A 19,876-nucleotide genomic window follows, 5' to 3' on the forward strand; every position below is an offset into this window, starting at 1 on the left:
CCGCTGCCCAGCAGCCCGTTGAGCACGATTATGAATGCAAGCAAGTTATCGAAGTGTTGCACCCATACGTGCGGAGTTGTTTCACCACGACAAAATAAAATAGATTATCCACCATTTTCGTTACCTTTCCAACTTGTATGACGAACGAAGAAGTTCTCATTCCTATCCTTTCGGAGAATCTGCGCGTCAACCTGACAGACCGTCAAGCATGCGATTGTCTGTTGCATCTCGCAACTTGAATCGATGCAGCCGTTGTCCACAAGCGCAGACAAAAGCATTTTTCCAGGCGCTTGACTTGGTCACGCAGACATAGAGGAACACCAGCTCAAAAGACGAAGCAAACCCTGCGGTAGCGAACACTTGCCCCACTGTGTTAAGTAGTCTAATTTTTTTTCTACTGGCTAGTGCACAAATAAATATGTGTCTGCGAAGTGTACTACCATCTAGCGCTGGAGCTCGATGGCCCACGCTGATGAGCTGACATCTTTTACACGAGATTCAACTCGCTACCCGAGGACAACGGGACCTCTCCCTCTGCAGCAATTCGACCCAGGAAGAACAAGACATAGGGCGCCTAGCGCTAGGCGCGCTGTCACGGTTGGAGGTTGCTGAAATGACACTTGTGCGGCTCAGCGTTTTGACGCGTTTGACTTCCGCTTCTTCACGACTTGGGTCTCTCTCTCTGGCAATTTTCAAAACGCTGGCGCGGCCACGGTGAAGAAATTGTTTGCACGAGCGCGCTCCTCCGTTCTGGAACTTGTAGAAATACTACATGTGTCTTGCATCCTTTTCTGGCGCACGTCTTGCCGCTTGCACCACACATTTTTGGCGCGTTCACTCTAGCTGACAAGTAAACGTCTGGAAAGGCCCTCGTCCACGTTTTGTTTGGCTTCGGTCCTCTGTCATCCGTCTTCTGTAACTCTAGAAGAAACTGTCGCGCAGGCGGAGAACTCGTGCAACAATCGGGAAATCCGCGCGTGTCACGGCTTCCCTGCAAGGGCTGGTCTGGTTTCTTCCGGGCGCCGTTGCACGAGCACTAGCCCCCGTTGTCGCAATGCCTCTGAGATGTTCAGAAATCTGTGTTTGCCGTGCTCTTTGAGGAAAATGAGGCTCGTTTAAAGAAGAAACAGACGGCTCGTGGGAACTTTTGCGAGCGCGCGAAACGCCAAGCCCGAAAAAAAGCCGTCCAGCCAACGCTTGAGCTCGAAAACGACTTCCTTGGATTCCATGGTCGTCCTGATAATCCGCTTTCTCTTCGTCCAGAGTTTCAAGGAAAGCAGTAAGCCCCTAAAGCCCAATGAGAACGAAATCCTTTCCTGCTTTGTAGAAAATCGGTTCGTTTGTGTGCACGAGAACGCGTGGCCCGCAAGCAGCCACCTTGGATATGTTTTCGCTTCGTGGACGAAACATTAGCCGTTGTGGCGACGCGACGTTTACTCGATCTCACCGCTGTTCTGTGAGACTGCCGCAACCGTGCGGTGTGGTTGCTGTCTGCTCTGATGTTTTCGTCTTTCGAAGGAAAATTTGTGTTGTACAGAAGCTAAAGGGTACCTGGCGGTGGATTCCGCTTTCATTCAGTTCAGTGACAACTTTTCAAAAAGAGCGCGAGAACAGCGTCAACTCGCTTGAACAGTCGAGGAGCCCGCGATGGGAAAGCGAGTCACCTCGACCACTTGCTTGTACGAATTTCCGTATTGTACTATAATACTCTCCTGTTTAGAAACATAAGGAAACATTTTTCCTCTAAGGAGGACTCTGTCTTGATGAATCCCCGTTTCCCGTGTGCTTGCGGCGCAAATGCGTAGACTTGTGGGCGTCTGGTTTTTGAAGCCACCATAAAAACTGCCCCTCGCCAGTTAAACTTTCGTCGCCAGAGCTCTATTTCGAACTCTCTCCGGATATTTTTTCCGCTGTGTGCTTGCCATGTGTACAATGTGAATTTCACCTCTGCCGTCTAAGCGGTGGTCGCCAGTCGGTGTTTGATACACGAATGAAGCGAGCTCGTAGTGGTTGTAGAAACAGACTACTGATCTATCCTTAACTCTACTGTTTTTCACCAGTTCTGTTCGACCCAAATGTATCAAGACTATGTTAATGGTGTGTGGTATCTTTTGAAGATGTGTAGCTAAAATTGCAACTAGTAGGTACGGTGCTGGGCGGTTGTTCTGTTGTTTGTGTGTCATTTGTCCATTCCTTTACTACTTCGGCCGTACTTTGTTTCCAGGAACTCAGTAACTTGTGGAATGTTTTGCTTATCGTTCTCTGTCTACAGCACGGACGTGCCCATCGGCGACAGAAACGTCTTACGTCCCCCATATAGTGGCTTTCATCTGGAAGGGCCTTCACATTTAGCGCGCGTTCTCTCCCATTGAGTGGTCTTGTCGACTACGTATCACCGTCATCGAGCTCGTCTAGCTCCAGGAGCGCGTGCACAGGCACGAAAGAGCTACGCGTCCCCTTCACCTGGTCGATCCGAAAAACAGCGGATTTCCTTGGCGCATTTCGAGAGAGTGTGTGTTCAGCGCACCTCTCGTTTTTCGTCTTATGTAGTTCTGTTTACTGCAGCCGTGTCGTTAAATGTCTTCGTACATTCGTTGCGTATCTCCTCGTTTCTTCTGCAGTAGAACTCTGAGTAGCTTCTCTCAGCGAGTTTTCGTCTCAGCGACCCAAAGGGCGCTGCTTCGTCTCCAGTGCCTGTACGACACGTCATTTTCTCTGCCCCTTCCTCCATTTCTTCCACAATCCTTGGCATAATTCTTGTAGACTCAGCGGGGAAGCTGTGCGCGGACTTCTCGCGCTCGTTTCGCCTCCGTTTCAAAGTCCCAGTAGAATGAGTGACAACTGATGGCTAGATTCCTTTCCGGCCTTTCGGAGCGAGTCGTCTCGCGCCTTTACTTTCGTCCTCCTGATTGTTGGCGTCGCGCCTAGACTGCCCTTCAAATTGTTTAGTTTCCAAAGACTTGACAGTAAGAAAACTTCCGCAGCTACAGTCTTTTCGTTCGACCCCAGCTGCCCCTGGTACTCGACAAAACTCTGGCGCTATACACCTCGGGACATTAGAACATTCTGACAAGCATTATGCTCGGAGTCTTGTAACGTTCCGTAACAGATGTAGGCGCAAAGTACGGTGGAAACTCAGACCAGCGTTTCTCTTGTCACCGTGTGCGACTGCGGTGGCAGGGAAACAACCGTTTCAAGTATATTTGCAATAAGCGGTTCACCGTATTATGAAAATGTGTTTTCCACTGTTTGGTTTGGTATTCGACTTCTTAGTTCCGACGTGCGCTTCCTCCCCTTGAGCTCGCAGGACTTCCTCATAGTCTGTTTTCTTGTCACTGTGTCCCTTCTTTTCGCTATGTTCCCAAAAGTTGCTTTGCAGCTATTTGTCTCTCATCTTGGAGAACCGATACGAAACGTTCATGCCTTCCGACTTTTCGCCCCAATCGCGTTCTCCGCCCTTGTGATCCCTCGTTAAAAGGCTTGAAGCAGTCGCTGAGCGTTCTTGCGTTCTACGCATTCTCCCGCATCACCCTGCCTTCGTCGTCCGATTTTCAGTGAGTCGCCTTCTCGTGAAGCATCATGTTGACGGCTTTTTCTGCACCGACAGTTAATAGAAAGACTTTCGAGGCGCAACAGGGATCCTGGCTCATACGCCTATCACGTAATCATGGGTGTCACTCTGAAAAGCAAAGTGTCAGTTGCCTGAACAGTCCAAATCACCCAACGGCCTCACCTCTGTCGTGGTGCATTCTACTATATCCTGACCTCGCGCACTCATGGATTTAGAACAGGCATAATTGCCGTAGCAATCTGTAAAACACTGAAAACCATACATGCGTCCATGGCGTTTCCAAGAAGGCAGCAGACTATGGGGTTTGCCTCTGGGCAAGTGCGGCTGCTTGCCACAGTCTTTGCTGCGCTGCTTGTGTGCGGTCGCTACGTAGGACTATGTTGACAGTGTCAAACAGCCCGTCGGACATGCCGAGCACTCCGATGAGGAGTGCGGGAAGTCAGGCCGCCCATGTTTCGCCACTGTCGACTCCGACAGGCAGAGTTGGAGACAAGTCCGCGCATGTGTGGAGCAACAGCGGCAGTGGGTCAGGCGTCGAGGATGGCGTCGCTTCGTATGAGGGCGGCCACCAATCCGGTTCCGTTACGGCGCATCAGAAGCGTTTCAGGGCGCAGAGTCGCAACATCTCGAGCGCAAAAAGCGGCTCGACCAAGAAAGGCTCCTCCAGCGCGGCGGCCGAGAGCTCGGGGACTCATATTGTTCGCGGCCTTCTCGCAGCGGCGAACGCTTGCCAGAACAGTGGCGCGTGTTGGCCAGACAATCGAGTTCTTCAGTTCGGGGCCGGCGGCGCGTCTGCCAGTGGTGCGTTGAACGCTGTCGTCTCAGACCCGCGCTTCTTTCTGCATGCGAAGACGCCCGAATCCATGTGCAAGAACGGAAGCGCCTCCCAGCCGGTCTGCGGGACAGGAAGCACGCGAGTCGGCACGCACCTCACCACTCCCGGAAGCTCTCAACACCCCATGGAACTCCATGGTGGAGTGCCTAGCGACTCGGCCGTCGGAGCAGTTCGCCGCGCACTGGATCAGTGGTTCGGAGTTAGCAGCAGCGGCTCGGACTCTGGCGCCGGCGGATCCGTCCCCGGTTTGGGAAGCTCTCGGAACCACCTCATCACAGAGGCGATGCTTGCTGGCAGCGTCGCGGCGCTCGGCGCGGCGGATTCTGCAGGAAGCTGGCCCCCTGTGCCCTTCTTGGGTGGCGCAAACACAGCAAGGGGAGACCGTGCCACCGCAAGTCCTCCCGCCTCCGTCGCTGGCGCTTGTTCAGGCACCTCCGTATCCTGTCGGAGCTTCTGCCGAGGCGCATCCTGCGAACCCAGCAAGAAATCCACCGATGCATCCAAGCACGCTGCTGGTAGGTGCCGTGCCTTTTCAAGGATGAAACAGAGAGACGCTCACCGCCGCACAGGCGTGTGCGTGTCCACCGTCGGGTGCGTTCCTTCAAGTCATGCGAGAGCTCGTCTTGCGTAGCCGGAACGCGAGGCTTGCAAAATGCGTGAATTTGTGATCCGCAATCGTAAACGACTCACCGCTCGCGAGTTCAGAGCTGCCCACTACGGATGTGGATTTAAAGGTGATCATGGTGATAAAGCGTAGGTGGAAACAACGGCTTGTGTATCTGTTCGCGTGGAAAAAGGCATGCGAGCAATGGGTTCGTATTCGTTGGACGTGACCTCACTATACTGCTGGTGTGTTTTTTCAGGGTCCACTCAAACGCACGCCAAGTCCTCCGATGTCAGCCTTTCAGGTCTCTCATCCTCGCAAGGCAGTGTGTCCTCCACCAAGAGAAGCACGCAGACAAAAGCTGGTGAGTGTGGCGTAAACGGTATTCAACAGCCATTCGTCGTCGCTCGATCTCGGGGACTTCTCCCAGATGCCTTTAGTGGACATTATCCGACGCAGAGTCCACCTAAGATGCATTATATGCTTTCAGGTATTTGGTGAAACGTATGCACTCTGGGACGGGTCGTCGGCAGGTTATGAGCTTGTGACTTGTAGCAGCGGCTTCGCGTATGGTACCTGTGGTGGTAATTGTTCGTGGGCGCTATCGTTTGTTTCGAAATCTGTTACAGGCCCGAAGGTGGCAGCAGAGAGTGGTGTCGTCCCGACAATTGAGGCGGGCAGCTTGCCGCTTTACCGAGGTCCTGATCCGCTTCCCACGTGCTTGTATCGGCGCCTATATGACCCTTTGGGGCCGGTCATGTTTTCCTTTCCGCCTCTCCAAGGGGCGCAGCATGCGCGCGCTGAGATTCGCTTGTGGCCGCGAGACGTGGACCGCGTGATTTCGCAAAACAGCAGCAAACGCAAAGTTCACAGGGCCGTCTGGCTGTCTCCGGTTGAGCCGAAGATCGCATTTCCTGTCGCGCTGAAGTTTGTCGAAGACGGAAACATTCGCGACGGCCGGAGCATCAAGCGCGAAATCGAGTGTCATCTGTACATCTATCAGCGCCTGGGTCAGCTGATGGCAGGCAAGACGTACAACAGGTTGGAGGACGCCTGGCCGTGCGCTGAAATGTTTGGATACTACTTGGACAAGAAGAATCCGGGAATGTCTGTTTTGGTGACGCGGAAACTGTCCGGCCCTGATTTCTTCGACGTGATCCGAACCGAGCACACTTCCACTTTCAATGCCCGCACAGCGCTTTTGTACGAACAGCATAAGTTGCAGTGGTGTCTGCTGGCCATGGAACGCATTGCGCAGTATGGTCGCCTGGGAATTCGCCACAACGATATCAAGCCAGACAACATTGTGCTGGACTTCTACGCCACTCCTGACTCGAACGAGCGTCTCCTCGACGTGAAGCTCATCGACCTCGGGACCGCGTCAATGCAGCATGCGAAGGATTTTACTGGAGGGACGTCGTGGTACGAGTCTCCGGAGCAGAAGGTTCTGGAGTTCCACACAAAGAAGCAGCGAAACTTGGAGGCAGCAAAGCAGATCGACATTGGTCTGCCGTCCGATGCCTGGGGCGCGGGACTCTCGATTACAGAAGTCCTCATGGGTCGTCGCGTGGTAGATGTCATGAAGCCGCCACTCGGGCCGGGCCCTCTGGATTTCCGCGGAGCTGAAGGTTGGGCTGTGGAGCCTAAAGACTGGGTTCACTGCGCCCGTCAGGCTCTGGGTCTTGACCGCGAGCATCAGCGCTTCCCGCTGTGTGCCGAGGCAGCCCGCCTTGTCTTCTCCATGCTTGTGCGCCCTAAGCCGGCGATGCGCGCCACCGTCGAAGACGTCCTTCCTCATCTCCGGCTCTTCGCAGACGAAGCGACTTTCCAGGCGATGAGAAAGTACCAGGAGCCAGCTCCTGAAACGAGCAGCGGCTCGATGCGAGGGTCTTGCGTCGCGTCATTCTCGCACCAGTCCTGAGTGATGGCTAAGGCTCTGTGATGCCCGACGCCAGATCTACAGCCGAGGGCGGCACCCCACAGAGAGAACGGAGGAAAGGACCTGTTGATGAACGTTTTCATGTGTTTTTGTTAGGGAGACTATATGTAGGTATCATCAAGCAAGGCGCAAGCGAATCCCGTGTGACGCGTGCGCACACTCGTTCTCTAGTAGCTCGCTCCCTCTGTAGCGAAAAAACAGTAGACGCAAAGGACCGAAGCAATGAAAAAAGTCGCTGCGGTGACAAGGCAAGCAGGAGGCCCTAGACCTACATGGAAGGGCGCAGCCACGGAGGTCCAGAGTGTGGAGCTAAAAGAGATGAGAAGGATGGCTGGCGCCATGCTCGTCAGAAGCGCGTGGGCATATATTTGGAGTCGCATTGAGATGCTCCAGCGATTCAAGGGGTACGCAATGCAGAGACTCTGGACATACTGATGATGACGATTTTCCGGTTTCGGGGAACAACAAGGATCCGACGAAAGGGATCGGTCAGCAAAGAGCGAAGGAGTTTCGCGACGAACTAACTGTCGAAGGAAAGTGGCAGTCTTTTTTCACCAGCAGTTCCCTTGTATAGACTCTTCATTCGATGTCGCTTGCCTAGCAAAACAAAGACTACACACTCAACTGCTTGGGAATAACCTACGGTGTCTAATGCACTACTGCAGGGATCATAAACAACGGTGTTCACTGTACGTTCTTCGCAACGTTTACAAATGTAGTCGGTTTCCTTTTGGCGAACTCAGTTTTCAGCTTGTCTCATCTCGATGCCCCTTACTAAAGATGTCCGTCTTTGTGCTTTTATGTCTCGCACCAGTCACACTTTCGGGGATATGTACATGCTGCGCCATTAATAAAGAGGGAATTTCTGAACAAACGGCTCTTGTGTATTTGCTTTCGTCTTCGTACCTCAAACGAATACAACAATCTACGCGTGCATACCATCTCGTTTCTTTGCGGGCTCTTGGTCAGGTGGGCTCGCGGATTCGGGAGATCGTTCCATGTATGTATGTGCTTGGTGTCAGCTGGCCATGCATGTATCCATATTTTCTTGAGCATATTTCAGCCTACATGGTTTCTGAAAAATGTATTGTGATTTTTCAGAGAAGGATATATATATATATATATATATATATTTCTTGTCGCCGGTGTGTCTGGCACCGTTGCAAATGAATTGCAAGGTTCTTGTCTATCCGCAAATGTTATCTCGTTCTTCGTTGTTCTTTCTTCGCTACTGGGACGAATTCTTGACATTCGCTTGGGTTTTGCTCTCAAGCGGCTTTATGAGAGAAACTAATTTTTTTTAACGCTATGAAAATGAAAATCAGTTCTTGCAGGTCGTGCGGCTCTTGCGGGGCCTCTCAGTCATTTTCATGTTGTTTACTTCACTGGTGGATTTGCACACCGAAGAGGAGGGGATATACACGTTTGTGCATTCGCTTTTCACAGCAATGGCTCTTAGGAATTGCATTCGCTCGGAACCCTTTTATGTATACCCTCTTAGCTATTGTACTTCCAAATCGTACGCAGTGATAATGAACTCGTGCCTTCTACCATCTGAATAGTTGTAGTGTGGTACGAAACAGCAGCACTGTGGAATAAAAGAGGCATGCCAGTCACTCACGAACCAACTGCGGGTTTTCATCCCTTTGTCAGCATTTCCTACTCTGTTTTTCCTAAGCTGCCCAAACTTCTGTGGCAGTCCATTCACGCAGGTAACGGCGTTTTCGATTTGGGGTACGGGACATTGTATGTGCCCTCCTCAACCTTCCATCAACCTTGAAACCTTTTGCCTACCTCGCGGGCTTCTAAGAAGGAAGTAACTACTCCAGTTGCTCACGCAGATCCACATGGACTTACGCAACATAGGCGGCAAAGTCGTTTACACAGGTTGTCATGAGTCCTCACTTAACACTGACACTTGTTCCTCTCCAGAAGCTGCACAAACTCATGCAAGCTGTGATAGCGTGCTATCGGACGAGAACGATATTTTCCAGCATACCGTGTTCTGTTGTCGAAAAATGACAACTCAGTTCCGCACGCTCACCAAGAACGACTTCTAGTAATGTACTGCAGCGTTGACTGTTCGAATAGATTTCGCAATTGGAGTGTTACCTATTCCAGGAAAGCTGTTCGCCGATGGTAACGGGCCTTGCCAATGGTGAGATCAGAATGAAGGAATGCTTCCTTCTCTGTGGTGGGGGGAGTGATCCGCGATGCAAATGCAGCATGCGGTCAGCCTCTGTAACTTGCCGCGCGACTCAACAGGAGGTCCATTGCCTAGTTCTGCTGAAGGAAGGTAAAGTCTGGATGTTCGCGTGATTAACAGAACCAATGTTCGCACTTTCCCATTTACAGCCTACAGAAATCGCTTCTAGATCAACGAGATTTTTTCAGTATCCAAGAAGACCCCTAGGGCGATGTAATATATCATAGGACGAACGGAGCGCAATTAGTTGCCTGCCACAAAGGTTCCCCGCCAGCAACGGCTAATGAGACGAACGTGGTAATGTATGATATCTGCCACCAAAACAGCCACGGTGAACGGCCCGGATGACTGCTCAAGCTTGCTAGCAAAAGAAAGTTGCCACACAAGGGATATCTGCGTGACAACGCGTGGGATACTGTGAGATGACGGACTACATTGTCAGCCCATATCGTAGTTGTGCGCCCCGTGAAACACAGGGAAGTCTCTCGCCAGTGCATGACCGATGAAACAACTATGGAGACCCTCAGGCAGGCTTAGCTGCTGTCGGATGGGCAGAGCCATAATTTTCTGAAGGCTCACCTTTGGCAGAAAATGGTAACAAGGGTCACCATTTGCAAATGTCTCTAAGGTACAAAGCGACTTGCAGCAACCTGTGACAGAGCAACTCAAAGTACTTTACCACTCTCGAAGCCCAATTCTTGTTGGAAGCCTGGAGAGTAAAACTACGCCGCTAGAACTACCTGGAAAGACAATGCAACTTCGTGTTGGTGATGGTGACTCGAACTATCACACCAGTATACAGCGACACGAAGTTATTATTATAATAGTAAAAATATAATCGGAAAATAACCATTAGCAGAAGGGGCGACAGCTTAGTGCAACTGCTGTCGGAAGGATGTCCAGTCAAAATGCTCAGCCTCTAACTTGCTTCACTTTCTTATGCGCCAAGAGACTCAGGTAGTTGAAGCAAACTAGCAGAACTTGTGGCTGCCTCATGAAAACGGAAAACTCCAGTGCCCCTCATGCGGTAGGCGTAAGGCCTCCTGTTTCTCGTTGCCCCTGGAGCGAAACGAAAGCAGCGAATAAGCCCACACGCAGCTAAACGCTGAGCAACGACTGGGAAATTATGTTTCGTAAAATTTTACAAGTGTTTCACTCTTGTGAATGCATGGAAGTAAACTGTGGCCTCATCAGGGCTAGAGAATTTTACATCACGCGAGAAACGAAAGTCCACTAGCTCGACAGTGGTAAAAAGACAATCGGGGTCACTGGATGATGATGATAAGCATGGAGACGACGGGGTACGATTCAGTGACAGCACACGTGGAATGGGCGAAGTAAAACGGACTCTGCTCTCTTTATCACGTGTTTGAACACCGCCTCGTTCTGATAAAGAAACACCCCCAGCGCAGCGAATAACAAGAATAGAGAGTGACCGCAATTCAACATGTTTTACAATACCCCGTGGCAAAACTCAAGACCGGCAACTGAGAAAACGGCAGCCACTGCACGCACACACATTTGTGTGTGTCCTCCGAGAAATGTCAGGCCTATAATGCGCCAAGCGAAACTATTGCTGTATGCCACAAAATATGGGGATCACTTGCGCCGTCGAGTACACTCCTTGACGATAGGGATCATATTGCCCTGAGGTAGAGCATCCAGAATCACAATAACAGCAAGCAGATTGTGGGACTACGCCATCGGAAAGAAATAAAATATGGGTGGAAAAACGGATAGAAAACACAGGTTCATCCTGTGAATATATGTGTTGTTGCTTTACGAGTTCATGAAAGAAAGAATGGAAAAATTACCTTGGTTTTTCGTGTGGCGCTGTGTGCGGAGCTCATGGGAAAGAGTCGCCGAGCAAATGATTTCGGCGAGTGTACACATTCCGGCAATTACTGGTTTGTCCAGCAACTTTGGTTGATGTACCTACAGATATCCTAAAGTTTGTGTAACCGCGTGTTTCCTTATGCGCACTCTCTATACTTGTCTCAATCTACGTGTTCCACGATGGATTACCTGAATGCATGCTGACAGAGAATGCTGCATTCTTCTCCCTGAAGCTTCTTTACCATACAACGTGTTCTCACTTATGGGCCACTCCGGTCGTAAGACGGTGAAAGCTTTTAACGCGTTGTCTCTCTTCCTCACAGTACTCGTGGTGAAGAAAACATAATCGAATTCGTGTTTAAAACTGGTAAAGAAAACAGAGTGGAATGCGAACGCGATGTATTCCATCCTCCGAAGGACTTACTTGAAGACTATCACGACTATTGACCAGGAAACGCTTGTGGCGCCCCACCTCTTCGTGTGAAGGAACGAAATTGGACTGCAAGAAACACGCAGTCCGCGTTGGTGATTCCAGAATTCATGAACCATGGCCTACTGATGGCCACGAAGGCAACTCGCATACACTAACGGCCCTGTTCCATTCAACTTGACGCAGGAACATCCGACCACATCTACGTAGAGCAGACTTCAATTCTGACGTACAGCTTCACACAACTTTACGCAGCCATATTCACCGACGGAGACAGTCAAGAGATATGAGCGAGTCATTACATATCCAACACTGGCGACGTGTATACAATCAAGGTGACCTGCCACTGCTGCGGTTCTGTGTTTACGCATTAACACATGCAAAAATAGGGACTCAGTAACGTCTGAGCCGAGAAAGAGTCAATCGTACCATATGCACAAATGCAAAGGAGAGCAATTATATTTGGGGCACGCATTTCTGGTCTGCATTCTTGCCAAATTATGATGGGATTTCCTCTCGTTCGGTCTCATCTGCTTATCTCTTTAATAGCGGAACTGCCCTACATTGAGACGTAACGTCGGTCTTTCTTACCTGCAGGGAACTCTCAGGTGGACTGATCAGTCGTCGACCGATCCTTTCTTGTGGAACCGCATCCACCGGCAGCAGGGTGGCCTACGTAAACGCATTCGAACATAGTTGGATGAAAATGCAAATGGGTGTACAACATAAATGCAGTAAGCTGTCATATACCGTGAGACACAAAGGGGATTTACTGTTTAGGTAAAGATTTTAGCTTGTCAGAAGCTCTCCTCATTCCTGTCCGCAGGTGTCGGAGGTCCGGACGTGGAAAAGAGCGCTTGCTCTTGTCGCTGCCGTTGTCTTTCGCTTTCAATTATATCCGCCCCCGTTGATAGATCGCCGTCTTTTGCCCTTGATACGTATATCCCGCCGCGTATCACCATCCCAACTGAGAGAGTGACACTACGCTTCCCTCGTCACAGAGGATGTTTTGAACAGAGTGAATTTTCAGGAAAAACAGGAGAAAAATCCGCTATTAGTCAAGAACTGTCCAGGATGAGGGTATCAGTTTCTGCCCAGAAGCGCCGCACTGTGTGTCTAAGTGCGTCAGCCGAACGCTTACATCCAAACTGCCGGTGTCCGCGTGATATCGGAAAGACGGTCGCGGAGACAAATCCGTAACGGGGACTAGCTTTGACTGTCAACAGCACAAATACACACACACTAACACAACAAGGGATTATCCATGAGGTAAACGCGCATATTACATGTGCACTTGGGCGTTTTGACTATTCTTCAAGCAGCAGGAGTATGCTTAGGGTAAACTCATCTGGAAAAGCATGCATTTCTAGCTGTCTAAACGGAACAAATGTGGCTTGTCTCCTCATCTTCCACAAGCACACACACATACATCGATACCTCTCTGTGTTCATGTCTTAAACTAAACAAAGACGACATGCCTCCCATATCGAAGGCATTCGGGTCTTCGTCACAGGTGGGGCGATGATCTATACACGGCAAGCTTGTCGACGGCGACAGTCGTGAGCAAACAGGCCATGTATCGTTGTATGTAGAACCTGACTGTGGAACCATGAAAATGTGGTCGTTTCCCATGTATTGATTTGACTCTTGACTGTGACTCCTTCCGTACTGAAGTTGCGAGTTTTACGTATAAATGTTTATGCTCTGATAAATCTGACTCAAGACAACCCAGAAATCCCGCGGACTCTCAGCGAATGCACACTAGCACCTGACCCCTGCTTTTCTTTCATCTTGTACATCAGCTGAAATAGAACAGGCGTCGTTCACTTTCCGTATTGATTACCATGTGCAACGAGGTCGACAGCACGTTGGTGTGGCGCGGCTTAATGTGCGTGGCGTCGTCCGTGCTTTGGTTGGGGACCAGCTTGGACTGAGCAGAACACAAACACAGAAAATGACTTGGGCCTACAAAAACAAATGCACGAAAAAGGCCTGCTGTCAGTTGCATCTATCTCACTTCTCCGTATTCATTTGTCGTAGATTCAGTGGTTCTCAAGCCAGACATGTAAAATGCTGAAGATCAAATATATCTTCAGAGAAATGCATACAATAGCATGTATGCATCAGAAAGAGGATGATCGTAAGGGTGGGACGGCGAGGTACAGAGTTCCACAGTACACGCTCTATCATGCATCGTTTCGACGAATACTACATAAAATCCCTTACGCTATCTGCATACTAACATGAAGATACTTATGTATGAATTGTTCGGCCGTGAACGCTTGGTTTCCAAGTTCATCAGAGTGTTCGGCAAGTCGCTGCAGCTTTGACTTAATCTAGCGGCAGAGAAAGTGTCATGCTCCAAACATCAGCGCTAGTCGCCATACCGAGACATACACACAAGCCTCAATGCAGTTCAATGTCGAGGCAGATACGGAATCGCGGTGGACAAAACATACAAAGAGTGGAGGATTTGAAAACCAGTGCAGATTCCGTCTGTTCTAACGTGTGCCAAATGAGCTACCCTTTCCTGAAGAAGCCGTAGGACGCCCGAACAGGCAAAACGCAGCCATTCCCAGCAAAGCCCGACCATCTTTGAACTAAGCAGTTCTTTCTACAAGAGTGAGCTGTCCAAACACTAATCTATGGATGCTTCAACTTGCTTTTGTCGGCACGTTCTTACGTCCAAATGATCACGAAGCGCATAGAGTCTGTTCCGACGGGGAGGGGAAAGGTCGTAGCCGAACACGTTGACGCCCCAACGACAAGAATTCTTCGCTGTCACGAGTTGTGATCTTCGTAAGCGCGCGCGTTGTTCGAAACAGCCTTTAGAGTCAGCCTCTGGGTCGGGACTGCGAGAGGATAACAGACAGCAGTTGAGTTGATAGGAAAACGGTTTTACGATCCGATAGTGACCACCGTCGTTTTCGGAACTTTCACCGACGTATATCCAAACCCCGTTCCGTAACATCCACGAGCATTTATACATATATAAATATATATATATATATATACGTTTATGCCTGGACATGGAAGGAACGGTTGACGAACGAGACGATCTCGCGAAGGTCCTAGATCAGTTAAGCGATTCAGGCGATTTGGGTCAGGGCGTCCTAACGTGCGATCTAGTGAGCAAGGAAACGAGGCAACTGCGACTTACTGATACGAGAGCACCCTCTTGAGCTGCGTCGAGTCATGCTGGGAGGGGCGAGAGGGTCTGGAGGGGACAAGGGGCCTTTCCCCTTTTCCGGCTTCAGCCGAGCTCCGCAGAAGCTGTGCTACTGCATCCGGGGTGTGTCCGAAAGCGGAGCGTTTCTTCAAATGTCGGCATCCGTGGTACAGGAGCGAGCTGTCAAAAGAACGTTCCTCGACTTTAGCAGTGAAGATGGGGTCGTTTTCGGCCGAGCCTTCGAATCACCCAGCAGAAAGACGACACAAGATCCATCATGAAGACTCGATGCGCGTACAACATAAGCACTGCCGCTCGGATTCGAGGAAAGGAAAAGATAGGAGACGCAAATTTTAGCTGAAAACGAGGACCCAGACGGATGTCGGATACCCGACACAAGTGACGCGTAGCGAATGAGATGCAAGAAGTTCCTGACAAAAGAAAATTCAAACGAAGCTCCCACCCTCCCCACAAAGCAACAACCATGAAAATGGTTCAAACGGGCAAAACCTACTGGACCGGTGGATCGCCATGTCAGGGAAGCACTGGCTGTATCTTAGGCACGAAGACACACTTCCGTGGCACACACTCATTGCACGACTAGAAAACGTGATGAAGAAGCTGCAATTCACTCATGCGCATAGAACCCAACACCACAGATGTGGAAGCATGAGGGCACATACTCTCCACTGGGGTAGCTTGCCGTAGAAGAGACTCAATATTTTCACTCCAATTTCTTCGGTTGCCATGATCAGCATTTGTTCTTTGTCCATCCCGGGTATTTGGAGAGGGAAGATCTTGCCGCAGGCGCTCCGCAACCTGCAGGAAAGATTGTATACAAACACAAATGACGGGAGTACGAGAATAAAATGCAGGCCAATTTGCGGGATAATAGACGGCAAGGGGGCGAAACCTCTGAGGAAACACGAAAAAAAGGGTAAACAAGCATATCAAGCACGTTGATATATGCATATATAACTGTTCCTCGTGATTTTTCAATTTCAGTTCAGTTTCTTCATATGCCTGATGCAGTCGTATCATCATTGTGATCTGTTATTACCTCCCCTCTCTACACGCATTTGTTTATATTTCTGCATGCACGTAAGTGTTGTGTGTGTCTGACACTGACATCTCACATGTATCCAGTTTTGTGACGCTGTGACGCGTACACACACACCTTCCGGAGCACAAGAGCAATACGTTGCTTTCGGTTTGTCGTTCTGCGTATGCTCCATACCTGGTCGCTTGCAAAGACTGTGGAGACAACCGCTTTTCGAAAGAGCTTCTTCTCAGACCAGTCAATTTCTTTCCCTGCTGCCTGAATGCTGGATAGCAGCACACATATTTAGACCCAGCATGTGTGGCATGTAATTGTGTTGTATGCACTAGCAATGAGTCCGGAAGAATATCAAAGCACTCTTTGAATGAATACCTTCACTCATAAGAAGATCTATATTCGTACAGATGCAGCCGCAGTGAGTCACCACTTCCAAGGCAAACAAATACGCACACCAGCCAGTAAACTCGGTGCAAATGTCGAAAATGCGTTGTCAAGTATTTTTCGAGGCCTTGGGCAACCGTTTTAAAAATTGAACCATCAGTTCAGCAGAGGCCTCCCTGTCTCTGTACGGTGCCTTCGCTTTGTTTCGGATTTAGAAGCTCTAGCACATAAACGCAAAACCACATGGATTGATGTTTTAGACGCACCTGGCACCCGCGCTAGGTGGAAGTCTGGTTCGGTGAAACAAGTCGTAGTCGAAGGGAGTCCTGAACAACGGGGAAGCAAAAAAATCGTCTCATAACTACAGATGGAAATTTAAGAGAGGAAAGTCGACTACAGCGAGTCATGCATTTCCTTCACAAAAATACATGCATGTCCACGGGTGGACCCATCCTCGAGTACGGGTACCAGTGTAAGTGTAACGATTCAGCTTCATGGAGGAACGCGGGAGAAAAGAAACTGGAGAAAAAGAGAATAACACAGAGCTAACCAGAAGAGTGATTTGTCCGAGTTTAACAGTCACACTATATCCCTCTCTGTTCCTATTGAGGATATGTTCGGAACTGGGAAACTCCGTTACGTTTTGAACACAGAGGTTAACTTCATGCGCTTGGAAATAAGTATGACGGCAGAAACGCTTCCATCATCATCAAAAAAACAGCAGTTCACTACGGTGTTGCAGAGAAACGAGCCAATGATATTCATGTTTGTGCAGCATTCATGCTGGCATGCCAGGACGTCGTTCCACCTGTGATCGACCATAAACGGTTGACGGAGCCTTTGAACGCGTGGCCACCATACATCCACTTGAAATTTAATTATGATTTTTATCCACGCATTTCGAGGTAATCCATACGCAGGTGTGAGAACGTTTATCTCGTTTGATGTATCAAAGCAATAAAGTCACGCCGTAGTTAGCAGATTTAAATACGTATGCATCCAGCTGGGCAAGTGGTAATCTGAATTGTAAGTAAAGCAACTATGCATGCATTTAAATATGCACATTTACCACTGCAGACGTTCATTTGCATGAGCAAATATCGACGAAGCAATATGAGAATTCTTGTGACTCCTCCTATATACATTTCCGTGGGACGCATTCTACAGAAAATAGGAGTGTACGGGTGTCCACAGATATTTATAAATAAATATACAGCGCATCATGATCATGAGAAGACCCAATAAATCAAAGAGATACGTGTCCTTTGTCCTACTTAAGAAGGTCGGCAGTTCTGTGGCCCTGGAGCGCTCGTTGGCGTGTCGCATCCTGAGCGAAAGCATCACGCCCTTTCATAGTTTGCAATCGAGGGATGCCAGTCGCTATAGTAGGAGCACGAAAACACGGTTCCACCTGGAAAGACTGATTATCGATAACAGGCAGCGTTCCGCATATCCGTCCATCAACCTGCGAGAGGTTGTTGACCTGCCCTTCATGAGGGGCTGCAATGAGGCGGCCACAGTCGGGTTTACGGGGGCCATATTCTGCAGCCTCCGAAGGCATGATTGGATGGTTTTGCGGATTCTCTCCTCCCTGAGACTTGGGCATAAGTTCAGCGCCGAAGTACCTCGCATCCTGGTAACCTCTTTGTTCCATAGTGGCCGGCGCGTAGTAGCTAGTGTGGCCGGCCCACTGGCGTTTGTCGTCCATAGGAGGAACGTAACGCTGAGCAACATGCTCCGTTGATGGATAGTCTGGAAACGCAGTCTCGTTCGACTGCTTTGAAAAGCCTGATCCATGAGGAAACGCACAGGGTTGCCTGTACATTCCGGCAGCCGGCAGCGGGTGGTGGACAACTCCCACGCTGGCGTCACCGTACGTCACCGTCGACGGGTCCTTTGGTACAGGTGAGTGCCGGCTTTCCTCCCCATAATTGAGCTCAAAAACGCCTGGTCTCGGCATTTTGCAGAGACGAGAAGTGAGGTGCTACCAGTGGTCAGGGGTGCCACGAGGAGCGACGCACGCCTGATGATGGGAAAAAGGCCACACGGTGTGAACTATTCTCGCGACGATAAAAAAAGTGAGCTGGCTTCTAAAAACAAGATACGATGCACAAATAAGGGGGGCAGATGAGGCACCCATTCAAGAAGGCACAGAAGAGAGAAAGGCACCGCTTCTTGAGTCCGTGCAGACGCGATGCCTGGGCTAGAGTCACTCGCGGTACGCGGGGCAGACCTCTCAGGGCGAGGAATTCGGCGATGAGAGACAAACTTGAAGGTATGAAGCATTCACTATTGTACCACAATAACGGTTAGAAGTTGGTAAAGTTCCTGTGTCGTGTGGGGAAACAGTGTCTCGTAGGTGTAACACTCGGGAAGAAAATGAGTGTCAAGATGCTCCAGGAAAAGCCTAAAGCCAAACGAGACCGACACACCGCCGTGCCTCCATGGATAGCGATTTCATCTGACCTGATGCTACGACATGGGCAACGTACATTGATGGGGAAAAGCCCTATTGTCTCGCGTGGAAGAGGACGATGAACGTGCAGTTAAAGTCGGCATCGGCGACCGCAGAAAGCGGCGTTCCCGAATAGTCACTCAGACACGCCCAGACGTCGCCGTGGCTTGTGTTGGGTCCAGCCCTATTATTTCTACAGAGGGAGTCGTTTTTTGAGCGGATGGCGCACTCCAAAAAACGGAGAAAAGACGTACGAAACATGGAAAAGACGCCATGCTGTATATACTTCGTCAGTCTAGGAAATTGGTTATCATGCGACCGCTCTTTTCCACATGGCCGCCAGTGCTCTATCGCCAGCCCGTGCCCCCATTTGTTGTCGAGCTGCGCGGCGGCCGTTGGTGGTTAGTCACCGCCACAGGCGGGCAATCTTAAAACCGCGGCAGAGTCACCATGACTGTGCACAGTCTTGGTTGTTGCAAATTCACAGGACCAATTGTACAGCATTTACTGCCTAGAAGAAAACCCTGACGGCACCACAGGTATACCAAGCTCACCTGAGTTACCCTCCTTCTTAGCGAAGACAGCCGAGTGTTCGTGGACGGGAATGCCGCTAGAAAGCCCGCAGTTCACTGCTCTCAGAATCGTAAACTCGTAGGACATGGAGGGGCGCCAGCTTTGGAATGGACACCGCCATCCAGATGTCACAGTTTTCTGCCTCAACGAGCTTTTGAGCCTATAACCTATGTGTATAGGGGCCGGCCAAGACACGTGGAGATGCAGTTGACACAATCCTGCTCCCGTGGTGAAATCGAATGCCGATGATTTCATCAGCAGCGCCCGCCGGTGAGAATGGCTGGTGCTAGAGCGTGTGGTTCAAGACAGTTAAACTTGGATCGGCCTGACTCGTAAGTTGCAGAAATTGTAGCCACTCCAACCGTTGTCGCTTATGTTTGTGACCTATGTGTTCCTCTCTAGTGGTGGACAAGAGCCAAGAAACTCGGAGCCTCCTTAGTATCAAATGTCTCCAGGTTAACAGTCACGACTTAGTTTTACAATGACCGAATTCAAACTTCGCGATACCTACTGACTGTAGCGAGCAAAGAAGGCCGACCACGAACAGTATTCCGTCTGATGTAGATCATGCTTGGCACCATATCATGTTACCTTCTTTTGTCCCGGTGACGCGCTTTGGATGATGGCATCGCCCTAATGGGGACAAAATTTAGTTTTCTGCTCGGGATGAAAGCCTACAGCGCACATGCCAGTAGGTTTTGGGTGATGTGCTTTCACATACATTTCTGTAAAGTGGCACAAGCTTAGCATGTGATTGGTGGTTAGATGCAGGATGGAGTGCCTCGTCGATGTCAAAACGCTACCAGAATGTGCCAGC

At 50.0% G+C, this 19,876-nt stretch overlaps 2 protein-coding genes across 2 annotated transcripts; one reads left to right on the forward strand and one right to left on the reverse strand.

Annotated features, from left to right (window-relative positions):
* Positions 1 to 662: 662 nt before the first annotated feature.
* TGME49_235370 (hypothetical protein) lies at positions 663 to 8,678 on the forward strand. Its single transcript, XM_018780425.1, has 6 exons — positions 663 to 1,679; positions 2,273 to 2,966; positions 3,369 to 3,554; positions 3,945 to 4,921; positions 5,270 to 5,374; positions 5,640 to 8,678. The coding sequence occupies exons 4-6, from the start codon at positions 3,949 to 3,951 to the stop codon at positions 6,929 to 6,931; spliced, it is 2,370 nt and encodes a 789-aa protein (XP_018635830.1). The 5' UTR covers positions 663 to 1,679; positions 2,273 to 2,966; positions 3,369 to 3,554; positions 3,945 to 3,948; the 3' UTR covers positions 6,932 to 8,678.
* Positions 8,679 to 10,281: 1,603 nt separating this feature from the next.
* TGME49_235380 (hypothetical protein) lies at positions 10,282 to 18,786 on the reverse strand. Its single transcript, XM_018780426.1, has 11 exons — positions 17,306 to 18,786; positions 16,298 to 16,357; positions 15,828 to 15,915; positions 15,274 to 15,409; positions 14,582 to 14,828; positions 14,105 to 14,273; positions 13,265 to 13,351; positions 12,563 to 12,637; positions 12,013 to 12,093; positions 11,416 to 11,490; positions 10,282 to 10,802 (listed from the first exon to the last, which is right to left on the reverse strand). The coding sequence occupies exons 1-11, from the start codon at positions 17,989 to 17,991 to the stop codon at positions 10,755 to 10,757; spliced, it is 1,752 nt and encodes a 583-aa protein (XP_018635829.1). The 5' UTR covers positions 17,992 to 18,786; the 3' UTR covers positions 10,282 to 10,754.
* Between the last annotated feature and the right edge of the window lie 1,090 nt (positions 18,787 to 19,876).

The sequence above is a fragment of the Toxoplasma gondii genome, chromosome X, assembly GCF_000006565.2.
Source record: "Toxoplasma gondii ME49 chromosome X, whole genome shotgun sequence".
NCBI lineage: Eukaryota > Apicomplexa > Conoidasida > Eucoccidiorida > Sarcocystidae > Toxoplasma > Toxoplasma gondii.

What these genes read in the sequence shown, in the direction of transcription:
- TGME49_235370 (XM_018780425.1), top strand. Translation starts at nt 3,949, where the DNA reads ATGTTGACAGTGTCAAACAGCCCGTCGGACATGCCGAGCACTCCGATG. An exon ending in TGCATCCAAGCACGCTGCTG is followed by an intron (nt 4,922 to 5,269) that starts GTAGGTGCCGTG and finishes GTGTTTTTTCAG; the next exon opens with GGTCCACTCAAACGCACGCC. An exon ending in AAGCACGCAGACAAAAGCTG is followed by an intron (nt 5,375 to 5,639) that starts GTGAGTGTGGCG and finishes AATCTGTTACAG; the next exon opens with GCCCGAAGGTGGCAGCAGAG.
- TGME49_235380 (XM_018780426.1), bottom strand. Translation starts at nt 17,991, where the DNA reads ATGCCGAGACCAGGCGTTTTTGAGCTCAATTATGGGGAGGAAAGCCGG. An exon ending in CCACCTAGCGCGGGTGCCAG is followed by an intron (nt 15,916 to 16,297) that starts GTGCGTCTAAAA and finishes GCTGCTATCCAG; the next exon opens with CATTCAGGCAGCAGGGAAAG. An exon ending in ATAGTCGTGATAGTCTTCAA is followed by an intron (nt 10,803 to 11,415) that starts GTAAGTCCTTCG and finishes GCTCTACCTCAG; the next exon opens with GGCAATATGATCCCTATCGT.